The sequence below is a fragment of the Engraulis encrasicolus genome, unplaced genomic scaffold, assembly GCF_034702125.1.
Source record: "Engraulis encrasicolus isolate BLACKSEA-1 unplaced genomic scaffold, IST_EnEncr_1.0 scaffold_27_np1212, whole genome shotgun sequence".
Lineage (NCBI taxonomy): Eukaryota > Metazoa > Chordata > Actinopteri > Clupeiformes > Engraulidae > Engraulis > Engraulis encrasicolus.
Window position 1 is genome coordinate 2,170,665 of NW_026945566.1, and position 17,307 is coordinate 2,187,971.

The window sequence follows — 17,307 nt, forward strand, 5'->3', positions numbered from 1 at the left end:
TTTTCTGCGTCATGGGAGGGTATCAAAGCTCTGCAAATGGCTCGATTGGTGAAATGTGGACTGAACCATTTCATTATCATGTTTATTCGAATAATTTAGTGTAATATTACCTTTAACCGAAAGTCCCTTATAAATATATTGTTTATTGTATACTGAGCTTACCTATTGCATACTTTGCATTAGCGAGAGTATAGATAACTGAATTATCGACAATTGATTGTTCTGATCACCCCCACATCGCAAATAAGTGTGCCCGACTCGCTGTCTACTGTCTCTTTCGGACCAGCGAAGTGCCGTCGTGAGGTTGCACTCGGAACACCGGCCTTTGTAAATTAAATCAGTGAGTGTGAAGTGACTAAACGTTTTCATGACTAGTTGTACTCATCTAATAGTATTTGTGTAATGTACTCTGCGTAGCTCTTTATATGTGATTGTTCCAGCGCCACGTGGTCGACAAGCAACACTTTCCATGCCCATAACTTCAGTCAAGCTATGCTAGTCCCCTTGTTAGCCAGCTGTTAGCGAGATTTAACTACACCATGCGTTAAGTCCCTGGCCTTGTATATCTGCCCCAAAGCACGTTTATTTTTCCGAAGGGTTACAGCCCAAGTTGAAAACCACACAAATGACAGAACTAGAAAGATAACAAATCTCAATGTTGACAATGTGCTCACTTTCAACTGGCTAGCATAATGCTCTGTCACTGGCATTTTGTTAGCTAGCTAGTTGGGAGGGACACCCAAAATCCAGGCATGGTTAAAATTTGCAGTTCAAGTTACTTTGTCCGCTTGAGCCTGAAGCATACGACTGGCTTGCTTTTGGACCTTTTGGTTTACGCCCGTGAAGTGTACTTGCAACTCTGTATCAAGCGATTCAACATTGTATCATTGCAGGGGAGCTCAGAACTCCCAACAGTTTGACATTTCGCTGCCACAGTTATATCACGTCACGTCAGCATTTGCTTCGGCGAGCTCTACTAGTCCTACGCCACTTTTTGAAGCGGTGTAGTGCACTACGAAATATTGCCACCTTGTACATGGAGCTCTAGTGCCTGCTAGGGCACATTATATGGTGTGCTGTCACTGTCACTCATTCCAGTTGCGTTAACTTGCTCCTTCTAGGTTCATATGATATTAAACCCATACATCAAATTCAGTGACAGTACTGATGTCAAATCAATTCTCCTCAGATGACACGTTGGTCCTGTTTTCAACTATGCGCTCCTCGTTTTTGTTCTTTTGTCATTGCTCATGATTTAAAGTTCAGGGGAACCATCAGAGCACCTTGTCTGCATCATTGTCACTGCATAGGCTACACCTTCACCTTGCAAGGTTAGTGATGAATTGTGGAGCTGCTGTGGTGTGGCTTGCATTTGGGCCTGTTGTGGGAATCAAATTGGGACACATTTAGTGTGAAATATTTCACCCATTTTGACCTGTTGGAGTGGCCATGGGTTTGCTTGTGGAGCTTACTGTCATGCAATTAGATTTACTACTGTGGTGCTGTATATGCCTGGCTTTGGAGGTGTATTTAACAAGCATTCATGTGTGGTGCTGCAGCTGCTCTTGCTTGGGTTTGGTGGGTTTTTTTTCATGGAATGAAGGCTATAGTAAGGGAAAAGGCCAATACCACGTAAATAAAGTGATTTGTCTATAATGGATGTGATATGCTGTCACTTTTCCCTGCATATACAGTCCTGAGTCTGTGCCTGACCACAGTTGAGAATATAGTGAGAATGCTTGAATTAAATGTAATGTATTAAAGCATTTTAATATTACCGGTATTCTCTAATTCAGATTGCCTTTTAGTGTTTGCTTTAAGCCTTAAGGACATAACTTAATAAACAGGAAGATGGTCAGTTGTGGTCAGTCTGTACTACAGAACAGACTATGACGGGTGTAGACCTCCCTGTAATACTAGAGTTATTGTACCACATGTCTTTGCCCTAAGAAGTTACAAATAATGTCTCTTGACTAGCATGCTGGAATCATCGGGAAGCACTGTACATGCTGCTTGTGGTGGTTTCCCGTCTGCATTTGGCATGCTGATGTTTCTATGTTAATGTAACAAGCGTTACATTTGTTTAAGAAGTTTTCTGTGAGTTCTGTTATGCACCCAGACCTGTTTTTGACTAATCCCATCTGAATTTTGCCAGGAGACATCCTGTAGGCTTTCCTTCCCACAAGTTAAGGCAGCCACCTTGCCTGCAGAAAACACCTACCCAACTTGACGAGCTCCACTGAAGGACATATTTTATATTGTGTGTAATGTTAAGTTAGTTTATAAAAAATGACGAAGCCATTTGTTTTATCAGGCCTATTAGTCCCCAGTCTCTGATACACGCTGCCCCGTTCACCTTGACTAACAAATTGTATGTGAGAAAAGACTGCTGTATCCCCCTTTCTCTACATAGTTACTCTTAAAAGCACTTAATAGACAACCTTGGGCTAAATGGTGTGCTTGGGTGAGGTGTTTGCATTGGACTAACTGCAAGTCTTTGTTCTGTTGTCTGTCATTGAGGCACAAGTGGGCATATAGTTGTCCTAGTATGTGTGTGCTACCTCTGGTGTATAGAACCTACTGGCTTCAAAATCAAAACAATTTAAACTTGGATGTTTCGGGTGTTTGCAGATTAGATTTGATATGTTGTTCTTTGACTGCACTAAGAAGAAGAAGCCCAGGCTCAACAGTCTCGGCTGTTTAAAAATTCATTCAATGTTTTCACTTTCTGTGGGTTGGATGAATATTTTGCTCCCAGGTTGTATTGTCCTCTGACTGCGGTGTGTGTGTGTGTGGATGGTTGTTGCATCAGGCTGCTGCGCTGTGCTGCGCTGTGCTGTTTGGCCATGGCACCCCCTAACCGCTACCACGTCCCCCCCTGGCTGTTCTGTATTACCATCTGGTGTGTGGGCTTTTGGAGAGGTGTTGATGACTAACACAAATCGCAAGCTGACTTGTTAGGTGCTCCTCGAACTCTCCTCTCCCCCTTCTCTTCCCTGTGCGTTTTTGGCGGGCGGGAATGGGGGGGGTGCGTTCCCGCTCAAACCCCAGCAGATGTCTGCCCAGAGGGACGTGCCCCAGCCTGGTTTTTGGAGGGGCGGCGGTGGTGGCACCAACGGTCCGAGAGGGGGAGGAGGAGGAAGAGGGTATCGTCAGGGAAACGGTCCCATGTTGTTCGACATGAACCTGAATGGGGACGACCTGAACCCAGGGCAGCAGCAGCAGCAGCAGCAGTACCACCGCAGGCGCCGCACCCACTCTGATAGCCTGGGGGATGAGCCAGAGCGGGGCCTGCTGAGGGCCGAGGCTACCCCCTTCAGCCCCTCCTCACCCTCCGGCGGCAGGGGGATGTGGGTGAACCGCAGCCTGCATGACCAGGGCGACCAGGGCTTCCACCAGACCTCCTGGGGGTCCGTCTCCCCTCCGTCCGCGTCCCCGAGAGAGCGCGCCCCCCGGGCCCTGGTGTTCCGCTCCCGCCGGAACCAAAACTACAGCAGTGGTGCCACCGTGGGTTTCCACACCAACCAGGACGAAGAGTACGAGCCGCAGCAGCAGCAGGGCGGGCGCCGGGGCGGCGGTGGAAACTACGGCGGTCGCGGACGGCAGTTCACCCGCACGCAGCACCGCTCGTCCTCAGAGCCAAAGCGGGGGAAGGAGGCTGAAGGAGGTGCGATGGAAGGAGGCGGCAGCAGCAGCAGCGGAGGAGGAGGAGGTGGTGTGGTCCGTTCAGGCCGCAGGAGAGGCAACTCGGAGACCGAGCGCACACCCTACAGGACCCGTGCAAAGTACGCCACCCACACCGCGCATGGAGAGACTATTTCTGTTTGGGTGTTTACTTGGGTGTTTTTGGTGTAACTTTGTCCTATCTTTTTATTTATTTTATTTTTTTATTTTCCTGGTCTGCCTGGTGATTTTGCTGTGATTTGTCATGCGTTGGGAAGCTATGGCTTAATTGTTGTGAAGTAGTTTGTCTTAATAATCTGTGTTTGTCACCAGTTTTCTTTGACACATGTTGTAACAAGTTGTCCAGTTGGAAGTAGCGGTGTACAGCAAAATACGAATGTTCTTGGATATATAACTTGATGCTGTTGGAATTAATAAAACTTTAAGATAAAAATAACTGTTGGTAGTTATTTTGGATGAATAGTATTTGTTGGAAATGTTTTAATGCGTATCCATAGTGTTACAGTACCAGCTATTGGTAGCTGAGTGTTGTGTCGTCATTAGTTAGACTTGTTGATGATCCCAAGTCCCTTTAATTGACTTATTTATTTGTTGCCTGATGTCCTGTGTTTTGGTTCCCCCTACCACCAACATGACCTCCCTTTTTTGTACTGTTACTTGATTTGTAAGCAAGTGGTCCAAGGGAGGACTTAACCGTTTTTCGGTTTTGACCGTACTTTTTTCATTTGCAGCTGTCCCGTGACTTTTGCATCTGTGTTCTGCATCTCTTGAGTGCCCCTATCCTATATTGTTGTTTCCCCGTTGTATTCAAAGTTGGTGGCTGGTTGGTCTCTTCACAGTTCCAATGCTCATCTCAAACATCTTTTTCTCTTTTTTTTTGTGTGTCTTGTGTGTATTTATTTTTGTCTGTTCTGTGTCGTTCTCCCCGTCCCCCTCCCCCCCTCTCTCTCTCTCCCCCTCTAGACCCGTCGCCATGAGTGGACTTCAGTGCATGATGCATGATGGTATCTGGTTCGATAAGCCCAGGTACGACGACGCCGAGTGCCGCTTCTACGAGGGCATGAACGGCATCCACCGCGCGCCCGCACATCCGGTACGACTCCCGACTACCCCCTTCCCCTCTTCCTGTCTCTTCCCCCTACCCTTTTCACTACACTCCACTTTTGTTTCCGTTCTGCACTGCACGCACGCCAGCTAGCCAGCTACACCCCTATGTCCCTCTTTACCCCGCCCCCTTTGCCACCCACGAGGGAGAGGAGCCACACGCCTGCTGTTCTGCTGTATTTGCTAGCCTCCTAATGATCACACATCACCCAGTTCTCAACAGGCGTGCCTATCAGTGTATGTCTTTGGCTTTTTTTTTTTTTAAACGAGGTATCTTTTTCTGTTTGTCCTAAATGTTGTTTTCTGTTGTTGTGGCTGTCGGGTGGGAATGGGCGGTGGTAATGACGACGACTCCCCCAAGTTATTTATTATCATCACCTTCTTGCAGTGGTGTAGTGGTAACTCAAGATAGTCGGGTAAACTATATGCAGAAGTGGTGAAACATTTGGATTCACACACATACTTTTACTGTAACGATCATAAGAGAGGGAAATATGATTTATTATCTGTGTCTGTTTATCCCCCACTGCACCACTGCTATTTAATAACGCGAACTTCCGTAACTTCAGTAGTGTCTTCGTCTGTTTCTGAAACAGACCGGACCACACTGGCTGTGTCTGAAATGGTGCACTTGTGCCACTATGTTTCAGTGCATGGGGCGCTCACGCTGAAAATTCTGTGCGCTGAAAGTCTCAACTTTCCCTCGACACTGCGCACTAAAAACTTCAGTGCACGATGTGCACTATGCACTAAACATCAGTTTACGGACCACAATTGCGCCATTTGAGACACAGCATGTCTCCCAAGGTGTCCTTGCTTTACAAGGCTGACTGAACTTCTCACCTGGTAAAGTGACACTGGGGGTGCATCCCAATATGTGACCTTGCCTCCTCCACTTGCCTCCTCCACTTGCTTCTCGTCATGATGACATCACTGACAACAGCATTATATTTCAATATCTTGCAAAAGCTCAATTGTAAAGTCTTTTTCTCATTTGCAATTGAGATGGTGAATGAAAAACAGTCCCTCAAAAGTTGTTGTGGCGAGGCTGACAGCTGGGAAACTTAATCGTTTTCTCCACGGAGGAGGGGCCAGGAGGCGGGGCGAGGAGACAAGCACAAGTGGAGGAGGCAAGGTCACATATTGGGATGCACCCTGGGTTTGCAAAGTCAATCAGGGGTGCGTTTCTCGACAACATCTTTTCTAACAAAGTTGGTTGCAATGCAATGTCCTATTGGTAACCTAAATAAGTTGCTAGCTGGCTAGCAACGATGCTTTTGAGAAACAGGGTCCAGGCTTGATTTCTGCAAATGCAGATGGCAGACATAAAAGAGTTGGGTAAGGGGGTTTCAGACCCTGAACTTGCAACCGCTGAAGTACAGTAACCAAGCAGTATTAGCATACGAAAAGACGACGTATTAAAACTTTTTTTAAAAAGGTTGTTGTGAAAATATTGGCCTACATTTCAACTGTAAATCCATGATAAGGGATATTGTGTATTTCGCTATCCTAGAACACAGAGTACCGTTGGTTTAGCCGAGGGCCATGGTTAGAGGCTTGGAGTTAAATCTGCCGTTGGGCCATGGGAGGCCAAGGAGCCATATAGCAGCACAGGCAGCAGTAGCAGCTTTAGATCCCCTTTAGGTCTCCTCCGCACTTCTCTTTCTCTTCGCTTCCTAGTAATGCCAGCCAGCATATGTCAGAGCTGAAATATGCACAGGACGCCTCTCAACTCTTGTTCTCTCTTTTAGTGTGAATGGGATTTGTATGTATGTATGTTCTATGTGGACGAGTGTCAAGTATGTGTGTGCGTGGGTGTACAAGTGTGGGTGTATTTGTTTGCCTGCCGTTACTGTCTCTCTTTCTTTCTACCTCTTCTGTCTCTTCTTTCTATCTGGCTCTGCCTGCCTGTTTGACCCCCTGCCCCCATCTCTACCCCCCTACCCTCCTCCCTCTCTCCACTGTACCCCCCTCCTCTCAGCCTCAGGAGAGAGAAGCTAGTGCCATCCTGCAAGACATTGCTAAAGCCCGCCAGAATATCCAGAAATCCCTAGCCGGAGTGAGTACTGTTACCTTCATAGACAGACAAAAATAAGCCTAATCAGTCATTTTAAGTTCTCCTAGGATACGTTTATTTTATCCTTTTTGTTTATATTAATTTAATTTGTGTTGGAACCCTTCCCAAGCGGATTTGAGTTCTCAAAGTCAGCAGTGTTGAGACTTTTTACCCGATTTTGTGTTGTAATGCTACAACTAGGAATGTCCTAACGATGAGTCGAGAGATCCCGCTTTAGATTCACCTCCAATACCTCCCCACAGCCGTAAAAAAAAGCCTCGTAGCGCAACCCCCTCCCTCCGGCTGTGGGCGTCTGCACATTTGTTTCGTCCCATGTCCTGCGTGTTGGATTGTAAATGCAACCTTGGCAATTAGAAAAAGGAAAAAAAACCTCTCCCTGTATTTAATACAGCTATATGGGTACAGCTATTAACCCCTTCAACATTTATTCATTAATCAAGAGAATGATGCAACTTGATTTAAAGTGATACTGTCCCATTTTTTTAAATAAGCTCATATTACAACTCCTGTTGAGTTAAATTATTGAGTTTTACCTTTCTCCTGTACTTCCTGCCGTTCTCTGAGTACGGCAGTGCAGATTTTACCCCCGAGCTAGCAGTTAGCATTGAGTAAAATTTGCACGGCCATACTCGGAGAACTGTTTAACGAACAGGAGACATGTAAAACTCAATTACTTAACTGAAGGGGAGGTGTTGGGACCTTATTTCCAAAAATGGGACTGTATCACTTTAATGGACAGAAGAGATCCCTTTATTATCCCCCTTAATTATTAAGTCTAACACTGCTAACCGCTGTTTTAACTGTAGTAAATAGGTTGTTTCTGGTTCCTTTGGGTCAAAGAGTACTAACAGGTGCAAGGTTTGGCCATTGGGTATTCTGTATTCATTCACCTGAGTGGTCTGTGTTCAACTGTGTAATAGAAATGGATTAATAACAAGACACATTCACTAATAGTAGATCTGGGATAAGGCGGCCTGTAGACACGGCCACATAACTGGGCCTTAATTTTATATTAATATTGACAGCCTGGCTTTTCCTTATTTTTAAAAAATCTTTTTGTTTTCATTCGTTTTCCTCACCCCAATTGACCTTGATTGATCGCCACATCGGCAGGCATAACCCTTGCGGTAACTCGCGTGGAGTTGAACAAGATAAATCTCAGTGTGTGTGTGTTTTTTTTTTAATGGTTTTCACACATGAACAAAATGGGTCATGATGACACATTAAGGGCATACAGTAAAAGGGCAACAGAGCAGAAGCTGTTGCTGAAGGCTGATCAATCCCATCTACACCCCGTATAGTAGTCCTCTTGATCCGCCCAGCCAGCGCGGCCATGTGTGAGACCAAGCAAATGGAACATGGCCTTCTATCATGATCGCTCTTGGCCGAACACTCTCTCTCACACACACACACACACACACACACACACACACACACACACACTAGTATAAATGTGTGAGATGACATTAACTGGCTTGCACTCTCCCAGCAATTTGTGATTTGTGACCACACAGAATGGATAAATTGTTTTTTTAACACACATACACACACACTCACACACGACAGGGCCTTCCCTACAAAGCCAGAGTGCTGTAGTGGACCTTGCACTTGTTGGAAACCTCTGCATCCCCAAAGGAACCGTGAGCATGTTGTTCTTCAATGTTAAAAAGGGTCCCACAGCTACGTGGCCTGGGCGCCAGAGAAGGGCCTAATCCACTGTAGCTGTATGAAGGATCCCCAACATCACAATGGCACGCTTGTGATGTCTGACCTGACTAGTGTGTGTGTGTGTGTGTGTGTGTGTGTGTGTACACGTGTGTCAATGTATATGTAAGTTGTTCTCAGGTCTGTACAGTGCTCTCACTGCCTGCATGGCATGTGATGTGACGTGACGTGATGTGACGTGCAGTCCTGTGACATGTTATTTTGTTGTGTGTGTGTGTGAGGACTACATGTTAAGCTGGCATACATCACGCTATTCACATTACATTCTGTCCAACCTTTGTCTGTCTGTCGGGGGGGACTGGGGTGTTTGTTTGTTTGTTTGTTTGTTTTTTCTTTCTGTCTTTCTTACATTTTCATTCAAAAAATGTTTTGACTTGATTGTATTTTGCATTTTAGTACATTGTTGTAACTCAAATTGAACTTGCCTTATCAGTAGCAACTTTACATTTCTTCATATTATTGTGATAAATCTGTTCACTCATTAATGTTACCCTTTTCAGCTCCCCTCTTTCTTTTTTTTTAACACACAATCCATTTGAAGCCATTGGTTCTCCTTCCCTCGTATGTTTACACAATCCTCTGAATATGTCGTCATCTCCTCTTGTCGTGTCCCTTCCCTCCATGTTCAAATGTCCTGTTTTCAATGGCCACATGTTAATGACCTGTAGCTGAAGACGGCCCTGCAGCCAGGGCTCAAGGGGCAGGGGCGTCAACAAAGGCAGCGCCATCCCCGTACCGTAAGTCACCGCGCTTGACCCTCCCCACCCTGGGCCCCCCCCTCTCCTCACACCGCCAAAGGAAGAAGGGATTGATGGAGTGGTGGAGTGGTGGAGGATGAGGAGGACGAGGGCCACTGCATGTGTGTGTGGTGTGTGTATGTTATGTGTGTGTGTGCGCGTACGTACGTATGTTTGTTTGTTTTTGTTTTGTGTGCTGGCCTGTGGACAGAAGACTTGCTGCCTTGAGTGTTGTTTCCTGGTCCGATAAAGCCCACTTGCCTTGCCTTGCCTTGCCTGCTGCCACTGGAGCTTCTCACTCACAGCCATTGTGTTGTGCCGTCACGTGCAACCTGACCCGGACCCTGGCACATGTCAGTGGAGGTCACCAGAGGTAGCTGGCGAGGGTGGATGGGTGGGTGGTGGTTGAGGTGGTGATGGCCGTGGTTGTGGAGGCAGATGATGATGAGAAGGAGGAGGAGGAGGAGGTCGTCTTCTCCCCATCTGCCTGCCTACTCCTCTGGGTTTGGGTCTGTGTGGGGGGTGGGGAGCAGAGTTACAGGTGGTGGGACACAGGACTGAACTGTACAGGACTCGACTCTGCATCTTCTCCCTCAAAGAATGTCGTGCGGAGAACTTTTGCAGAAAGACATGCTGGAAAAGGGTTTTTAATATCATTACTGACATTTGTGTGCTTTTTTGTATTAATGTCTGCTCCCCCCTTGTACAGCGTTTTACACGTAAAAGTGGTTAACTGATTAATGTTTGTGTTTTGTATGGTACGGCAACAGAGCCTCATATGAGAGATGGACATGACTTGTTCATATGTCATGCAGCTGACAGATTATTGCCTTTGTCCAGGTTTTTATTGTTATGCCTACTCATCCATCAGCTTAGATTTTTTGTTATTTTGTTTTCTACGAAAATCAACTATACAACTACTAAGCTTCTTTCTGGATGCATTAGTTGTGGAAACCCTGCTGCCATTTAAGTATTTTGAAGTCAATCTGGGTTTGCTGCTATATTCATCTGAACCAGTCATGTGGACTTCTCTCATAAGAGGCTCAAAGCGTGTGTTGTAACAACATATCCACTGAATACTCACTGTTGTGCACTCTTCTTTCATTGCTATCTTGAGTCCTACTCTAAGAGTAAACGTGTAAGTGATAAATGTAACTTTTTTATATATATAATTATCATTTGATGTATTTAAAATGCATGGTCACATATTGTATTTTTATTATTTAATCATATTTATTTTGTAATGCATTTGATATCATCTGGCCTTCTCTTGATTTTTCAAATAGGCCATTGCCACTGAAGCATGGTGTTCACTGGAGCTTCATGTCCGGTCTTGCATGTCACGTTGTGTTCTCTCTCATCACGAGTCATGATATCACTTTTCAGTTACCCCAATAACACTTGGAGCCCATGTTGTTTTCCCATTTACCCTCCTCACATGCCCCCACCCATTTTGCACTTCAAGCCATCACCCCCAATACCTCCTCCCCCCTACATACTTGCTTTGAATGTATGCGTGTGTTGTGTTTTTTGCTAGTATTATATTTTGCTAGTATATTTCTGTGTGGGTGTGTGCATATGTTTTTCTTCTGGATGCTGAGATGTGGTCTGGTTTGTCGGTAGACCTCCACGAGCAGCACCGGGGGCGGAGACCAGACAGAGCTGGTGTCGCGCATGAAGAGCCTGGAGGTGGAGAACCAGAGCCTGCACAAAGGTGGGAGATCAGGGGGAGACTGTGGGCTTTCTCACATTTTGCTGATGCCCCGCCTCAGTGTAGAAAACGACCAATGCCTTTTTTTCCGCTGCTGGTTTTCTGGTAGGCCTACAGCTTGACACAGCGCGACTCGGCTCTGCAACTTTTTGCTTTTCAAATAGGCACGACACGGCTCAATCATGAACCAAAAATTGGTGGCTGAGTCACGCTGTGTCGCTGTAGGCCTACCAGAAAACCGGCAGTGGAAAAGAGGCGCAAGTTTCCCTGCTGTCAGCCTAACCACAGCAACTTTTGGGGGACTGTTCTTCAGTCATCATACCGATTGCAGATGAGAAAATGACGTTTGAATTGCCCTTATGCAAGACATTGAAATACACTTCTGTCGTCAGTGACGTCACTGCGAGGCCACAAGCGGGCAATAAATGGAGCAAAATCCTCCTGTAGGCCTCGTTGATTCTATTGGATTTTGAAGACTGCTTTTGTTTTAATGTCGAGAAAAGCTACAGTGTGAAATGTAATGTTGCTGTAAAACAAGAATTGCAGCCTTGGGTGGTTGTCATATGAGAACCGTTAGTTCTCTGCCGGTTTCTCATCGCCATCCATGTCACGTCTTTCTTCTTGCTCCTCCTCCCCTTCAATCTCTCCTTCTCTCCCCCTCACCCCACACTCCTCTCCGTCCTTCCCTTCTCTCCTCTCCTCTCCTTTCCTCCTCTCCTCCTCTCCTCTCCTCTCCTCTCCTCTTGTTCGGACGTGTAGCGGTGGATGACCTGAAAGCTATGATGTCTAAGATGGAAGCCCGCCTCTCAACGCTTGAGAAGTCCAAGCCCGCAGCAGCCGCCCATACACCCGCACCCGCCGCACAGGTGAGCCCCAGCCCCTGGCCAGGACACATACACACACACACACACACACACACACACATACACACACACACACATACACACACACACCCCAGAAACCTATGCTGACTGAAATTCATACACACACACACACTCATGAGGATCGACGCAGCTGAAAAGGTATGCACACCAGTGATGCGCGGGCTGACCCGAAAGCAGCGGGCGCTTGCAATTAACTGCGGTCGACCGCAGGCACGGGTTATGAAATATTATTTTTAATGAAATTCGGGTCGGGTGCGGTCGGTCAGGACCTTTGAAATGATGCCGAATTTTAAAGTAGGCTATAGGCTAGCCAATAGGCTATAGTTTACTTTAGCAGACAGGGACATTTTTTGCGAAATAGATCAAAGTTTATATGGCTGAATACCTACGATGGTGCCATGCGCTCTGCAGGAGACTTAATGAGGCTCCTGCGTCGGCCGAATATCTTCTGCGCGCAACTGGTGCAGCAGGTGCAACCATTGAGTGCATTTTGAAGAACACAGAGGGTGCTCTCTAAACAGTGCAGTGATGGATATAGCCTACATATTTTCTTATACAATTGTAATGGTTTCGCGCTCATGGGTTGCTTACAGAGTTTGTTTTCATTTCCTGTGTCGTACCATGACTACGAGGCAATCCACTTGACGGCTGGCTCCGTCTGCTCACCAACCTACAGATTAATTTTCTCCATGTATCCAAACGACGATGTTACCGAAATAAACAGGTGACAGTCGGCAGTCCTCATTGCATGGCCTGGGTTCAAAAATCCAACATGTCCTGTTGAAATGCACAGCTGTCTTGTTCTTGACGCAAATTCCTTTTTTAAGACCTTTATTGACGTGATTGTGCTTTGCCAATGACGCTAGGGTGTTCATAAAGACGCACGGCTACTATTTTCAAAGGCGGGTCGGGAAGCGGGCCGGGTCAATATTTTTTCATGAATATTTCTTGCGGGCAGGGCAAGCGGGCGGACTAGGGAAAAAAGCGGTCGGGTGTGTCTTGTTTTTTCGTCGACCCGCGCATCACTGATGCACACACACCTACTAGGATCTACGCTAGCTGAAAACGTGTGCACACACACACACACACACACGCACCTACTAGGATCTACGCTAGCTGGAAACGTGCACACACACGCACCTACTAGGATCTACGCTAGCTGGAAACGTGCACACACACACACACACACACACACACACACACACACACACACACACACACACACACAGACACCTACTAGGATCTACACTAGCTGAAAACGTGTGCGCACACACTAGCACAGTGGTCATCAATCTGTTCATAATGCGCCCTCTGCCTAATCATAAGTCTCCCAATGCCCCCTTGACCTCATCACAAGCCTACCAACACACACACACCACTTAGTATTAAAAAATAAAATGTATTAATGCCCCCTAATGGCAAATAAGCACTGCCTCCCCTTGGCTCCCTAGAACTCCCCCTGTGGGACTCGAGTCCCCCGCTGAGAAACACTTGGATTTATGCTAGCTGAAGCTGTGCGCACACGCACTAGGACCTACGCCAGCTGAAAAAACACAGGGTTTGCGCTTGCAGAAAGTACACACTCCGGACTAGCTAGCTAGAGACCACACATGCTCGACCCACGCTAGTAGGAACTACACACACACACACACACACGGACACATGCATATGCACGCCCCCCACTAGTAGGAGCTGCAGCCCTGGGGGGCCAGTAGTCAGCATCTGCGTAGCTCATGTAATGAGCTCCTATTGCACCTTTGGCCCACCGTGGGTGGGAGGCTGATTCAGACATGGAACAAAATCGTGAATGTAGTCTGAACTACTCCTCGCATTCCACACACACACGCACATACTGCTATCTTGCTCTCTCTCTCTCTCTCTCTCTCTCTCTCTCTCTCTCTCTCTCTCTCTCTCTCTCTCTCTCTCTCTCTCTCTCTCTCTCTCTCTTTGTGATAAAGAAACTTTCGCAGTAGGAAGCTGCCCCCAAGTTCAGTGGTAAAAGTAGTGGAAACTGCTGCTTGCGAAGGACGAGTCTCTCTTGGTTTGACCCTCTGCTAATGAGTCTTGGCTCTTTTGTGAATGTATTACTCTGGGTTACTACAGAGGAATCCAATTGGTGAAAGGACAGGTCATTTCTTTTCCTTTCTGTTGAAACCTTAAGTGTTCAAATCTATTGTGTTTTTTAAATGAGCCGTTTCTTTTGACTTTATCCATGTTTGTATCTCCTTCTGCAACATTTTTAAATACTTTTTTGTTTTTTACTCAATTTATTCAGTTGATTTAGATTCTGCATTTAAAAAATGACAACATGGTAAACTCAAGGTATTAACGTCCACATACTCTTCATGGCTTTGGGGGGGGGAAAAATGCTGTGTAAAAGACTTAGAAACGTGTGTCAACAGTGTCTTAACACTACAACATTTGTCTTCGCTTTAACAGACCGTGGTTGTCGCGCCAACCAAGAAGGTTGAGGTTCATGACGATGAAGACGATGACGATGACATCGACCTGTTCGGCAGTGACGATGACGAGGAGGCAGACCGCATCAAGGCCGAGAGGGTAGCCGCCTACAACGCCAAGAAGTCCAAGAAGCCCGTCCTCATCGCCAAATCCTCCATCCTGCTCGACGTCAAACCCGTACGTGGCGTCTCCTTCAGTTCATATCAAGCCCCATGATGTGCTCAGTTTCTCTCTCGCTCTCGCTCTCTCGCTCCCCTTTTGGCAGTGAAGTGTATGTTTGTGTGGCGAATGCCAAACAAATATGTTGTCCCCAAAGCTACAAAGCAATTTGGTTGCCTGCTGAGCTTCGCTAAGCTGGAGCGTCGTAACTTTGAGGATTATCTTCCTCATACATTATACATTGTCCTCAAGTGTGTGTGTGTGTAACAGAGTTCAGACATGTGGAGTGTTTTCGTGTGCGTGTGTCTGTGTGTGTGTACATTTGTGAACTTAACATGTCTGTCAGCAGTTATGAAGTAGCACTTCTAGTGTGTTTGTTGAACTTGACCTATCTGGCACGTTTCAAAGCAATATTTCTGAGGAACGTGTTTATAAACTTTTGTTTATAAACTTCAAATTTAAAAATCTTCTGCCTCTAGTGAAGCAGCATTTCTAGTTTGTGTGTACATGCTTTTGAACTTGGCACATTTTTGGGATGACACTTGCACTGGAATAGCATTTCTTACCTGTGTGTACATTCGGGATACAATACTAAGCAAACTCGAATGCCCCAACTTCAAACTCATGTACATGTGTTTGTAGCTTACATGTAGGTTCACCCATGTGTGCTACTACTAAAACGGCATTAACCTGGGTACGAGTAAAATAAACTGAACCTGAACTTATCTATTCTACGTCTTGTGATTGCAGTGGGACGACGAGACGGACATGGCCAAGATGGAGGAGCTGGTGCGGTCCATCCAGACAGACGGCCTGCTGTGGGGCGCCTCCAAGCTGGTCCCCGTGGGCTACGGCATCAAGAAGCTGCAGATCTCCTGCGTAGTGGAGGACGACAAGGTCGGCACAGACTACTTGGAGGAGGAGATCACCCAGTTCGAGGACTATGTGAGTCGTTTTTATAGAGTTTCTGAATTATATTTTAAGGGCTTTTTTATTTTTAGGGTTTTTGCCTTTGTTATGACAGAGCGAGTGAAGAGAGAACTGGAAACGAGCGGGATGGAGAGATGGGATGGGGCTGGGAGGCCGGACTGGAACCTAGGTCCTCATGAACGTCCAAGCCCATTTGTGGCTAGGTGCCCATTTTGGGGGCTTTTTGGACTTGTTTGATTGTACAGTGAAGATGTATGACGGGAAAGTAGTGGTAGAGATATGGTAGGGTTGGGAAATGACCCAGGCTGGATTTGAGCCTGCGTCTCCCAAGGGCTATTTACCCATTCACTGGTATGGTGCCTTAGAGCGATGTGCCACAGCACTCCCTGACTATAAGTTAAGATTATTGGATGGTCTTTTAGCATGCGGTTTAGTTCATCTTGCCACAGGGTAGTTAAATGTTAATGTGTGTTGAATGCATTTTTTTAATTGGGTATTGGGGCAAGGTTGTCCTAGAAATTATTGCCTAGTTTGATGACTGACTTGTGTTTGACTGGTCTTCTGGGGTTTAGTTTAGTTGAGTTGGGTAGTTAAAAACGAGTGAATTTGCATGAGGTTGGATTTATTGGGATATTGGGGGGGGAAATCTATGCTAAATTTTATTTTGTTGAAGTTGGATTTTATTTTGTTTTTTTTCCATGTGTGTTTTGAGGAAGATGTGAAATAAAAAAAAATGCATCATGCATTGCAAGTTTGCAGGTTGGAGAAGGATGTTTTTATGTTTCTGCCTGGAATTGAATGGATGGCTTCAGGTGTGGATTTTAAATTCTGGCTGAAGTAGTCAGGATTTGTATTAAAGGCCAGTTACCAGGATATTATGTTGATCCTGCCCTCAAGTTCATCTGCAACATAAACAATTGCAGTTGTTGAAACATGCAGTGGCATTGTTTGGCCTATAGGGGGCCTCAGAGGCCAGTGTATTCTGGTTAGTTTTTGCTTGACTACTCTTTGGGATTAAATATGAAAACTCGGCTTGTCTTTGTCCAGAGCATGTATTTACATTACAAAACATTATGTAAATACAGCCCTGCTGTCACCAACACGTTTTTAACTTGTTGATGGATAAGGTCACAGCAAGAGATTAGTCCAGTTTAGTGGAGATGCAAAGGGATGTAGTGGTGGTTTACTAGAATGATGTCTAAGTCTGAGGATTTTTACAAGTTTTATATCTTTTGATAAATTGTAATGAATGTTGATCATTTAGCTGAATATTTACTACACTGTTATATGAATCAGAAAGTACAGATGGTTTTAGTTAACGTGTTGGTTCAAACTGCTGGTTCTCGTTAAGAGCTCTTGGTCAATTAGACTAAATAAACACCTATTTCTGGGGAATTATGACACATCTAAGTTGTATTGGGGAATCATGACACGTCTATTGTATTTATCATGACACAAGTATCTGACGTGCATTGTATTTGTCATAACACATGTCTAACTTGTATTTTCATGACATGTCTTGTATTTGTCATGTCACTCTTAAATTTGTATTGCATTTGTGCCACACGTCTAATTTCTATTGTATTTGTCTGGTCTTTGTGTTCCAGGTCCAGAGTGTGGATGTTGCCGCTTTCAACAAGATCTGAGGGGCCATCTTCAGCGTGGCCCGGTGTGATGTGACGTGCTGGTTTATTTTCGCTGCTTTCAGTTGGAACGGTTTAGAAATAAATTCAGATTGCTTCTGAAAGTGATATTTGATGTGTCTTGTATTTCTCTTGAAGTTTCATTTGCCAGTTAAACGGAGTTTGTATGTTGAGGGGTTTTTCCATGGTCTTG

General features: G+C 45.6%; 1 protein-coding gene across 6 annotated transcripts; it reads left to right on the plus strand.

Moving 5' to 3' along the window:
* Positions 1-220: 220 nt before the first annotated feature.
* Positions 221-17,222, plus strand: eef1da (eukaryotic translation elongation factor 1 delta a (guanine nucleotide exchange protein)). 6 transcript variants are annotated; one of them, XM_063192973.1, is made up of 11 exons: positions 238-340; positions 1,262-1,331; positions 3,055-3,785; positions 4,648-4,777; positions 6,770-6,847; positions 9,259-9,327; positions 10,951-11,041; positions 11,798-11,904; positions 14,362-14,559; positions 15,292-15,486; positions 17,079-17,222. In XM_063192973.1, the coding sequence occupies exons 3-11, from the start codon at positions 3,055-3,057 to the stop codon at positions 17,115-17,117; spliced, it is 1,638 nt and encodes a 545-aa protein (XP_063049043.1). In that variant the 5' UTR covers positions 238-340; positions 1,262-1,331; the 3' UTR covers positions 17,118-17,222. The 6 variants fall into 6 exon arrangements, with proteins under 6 accessions (XP_063049047.1, XP_063049043.1, XP_063049044.1 ...); XM_063192974.1 differs by lacking the exon at positions 9,259-9,327; XM_063192975.1 differs by lacking the exon at positions 6,770-6,847.
* The last annotated feature ends 85 nt before the right edge of the window (positions 17,223-17,307 follow it).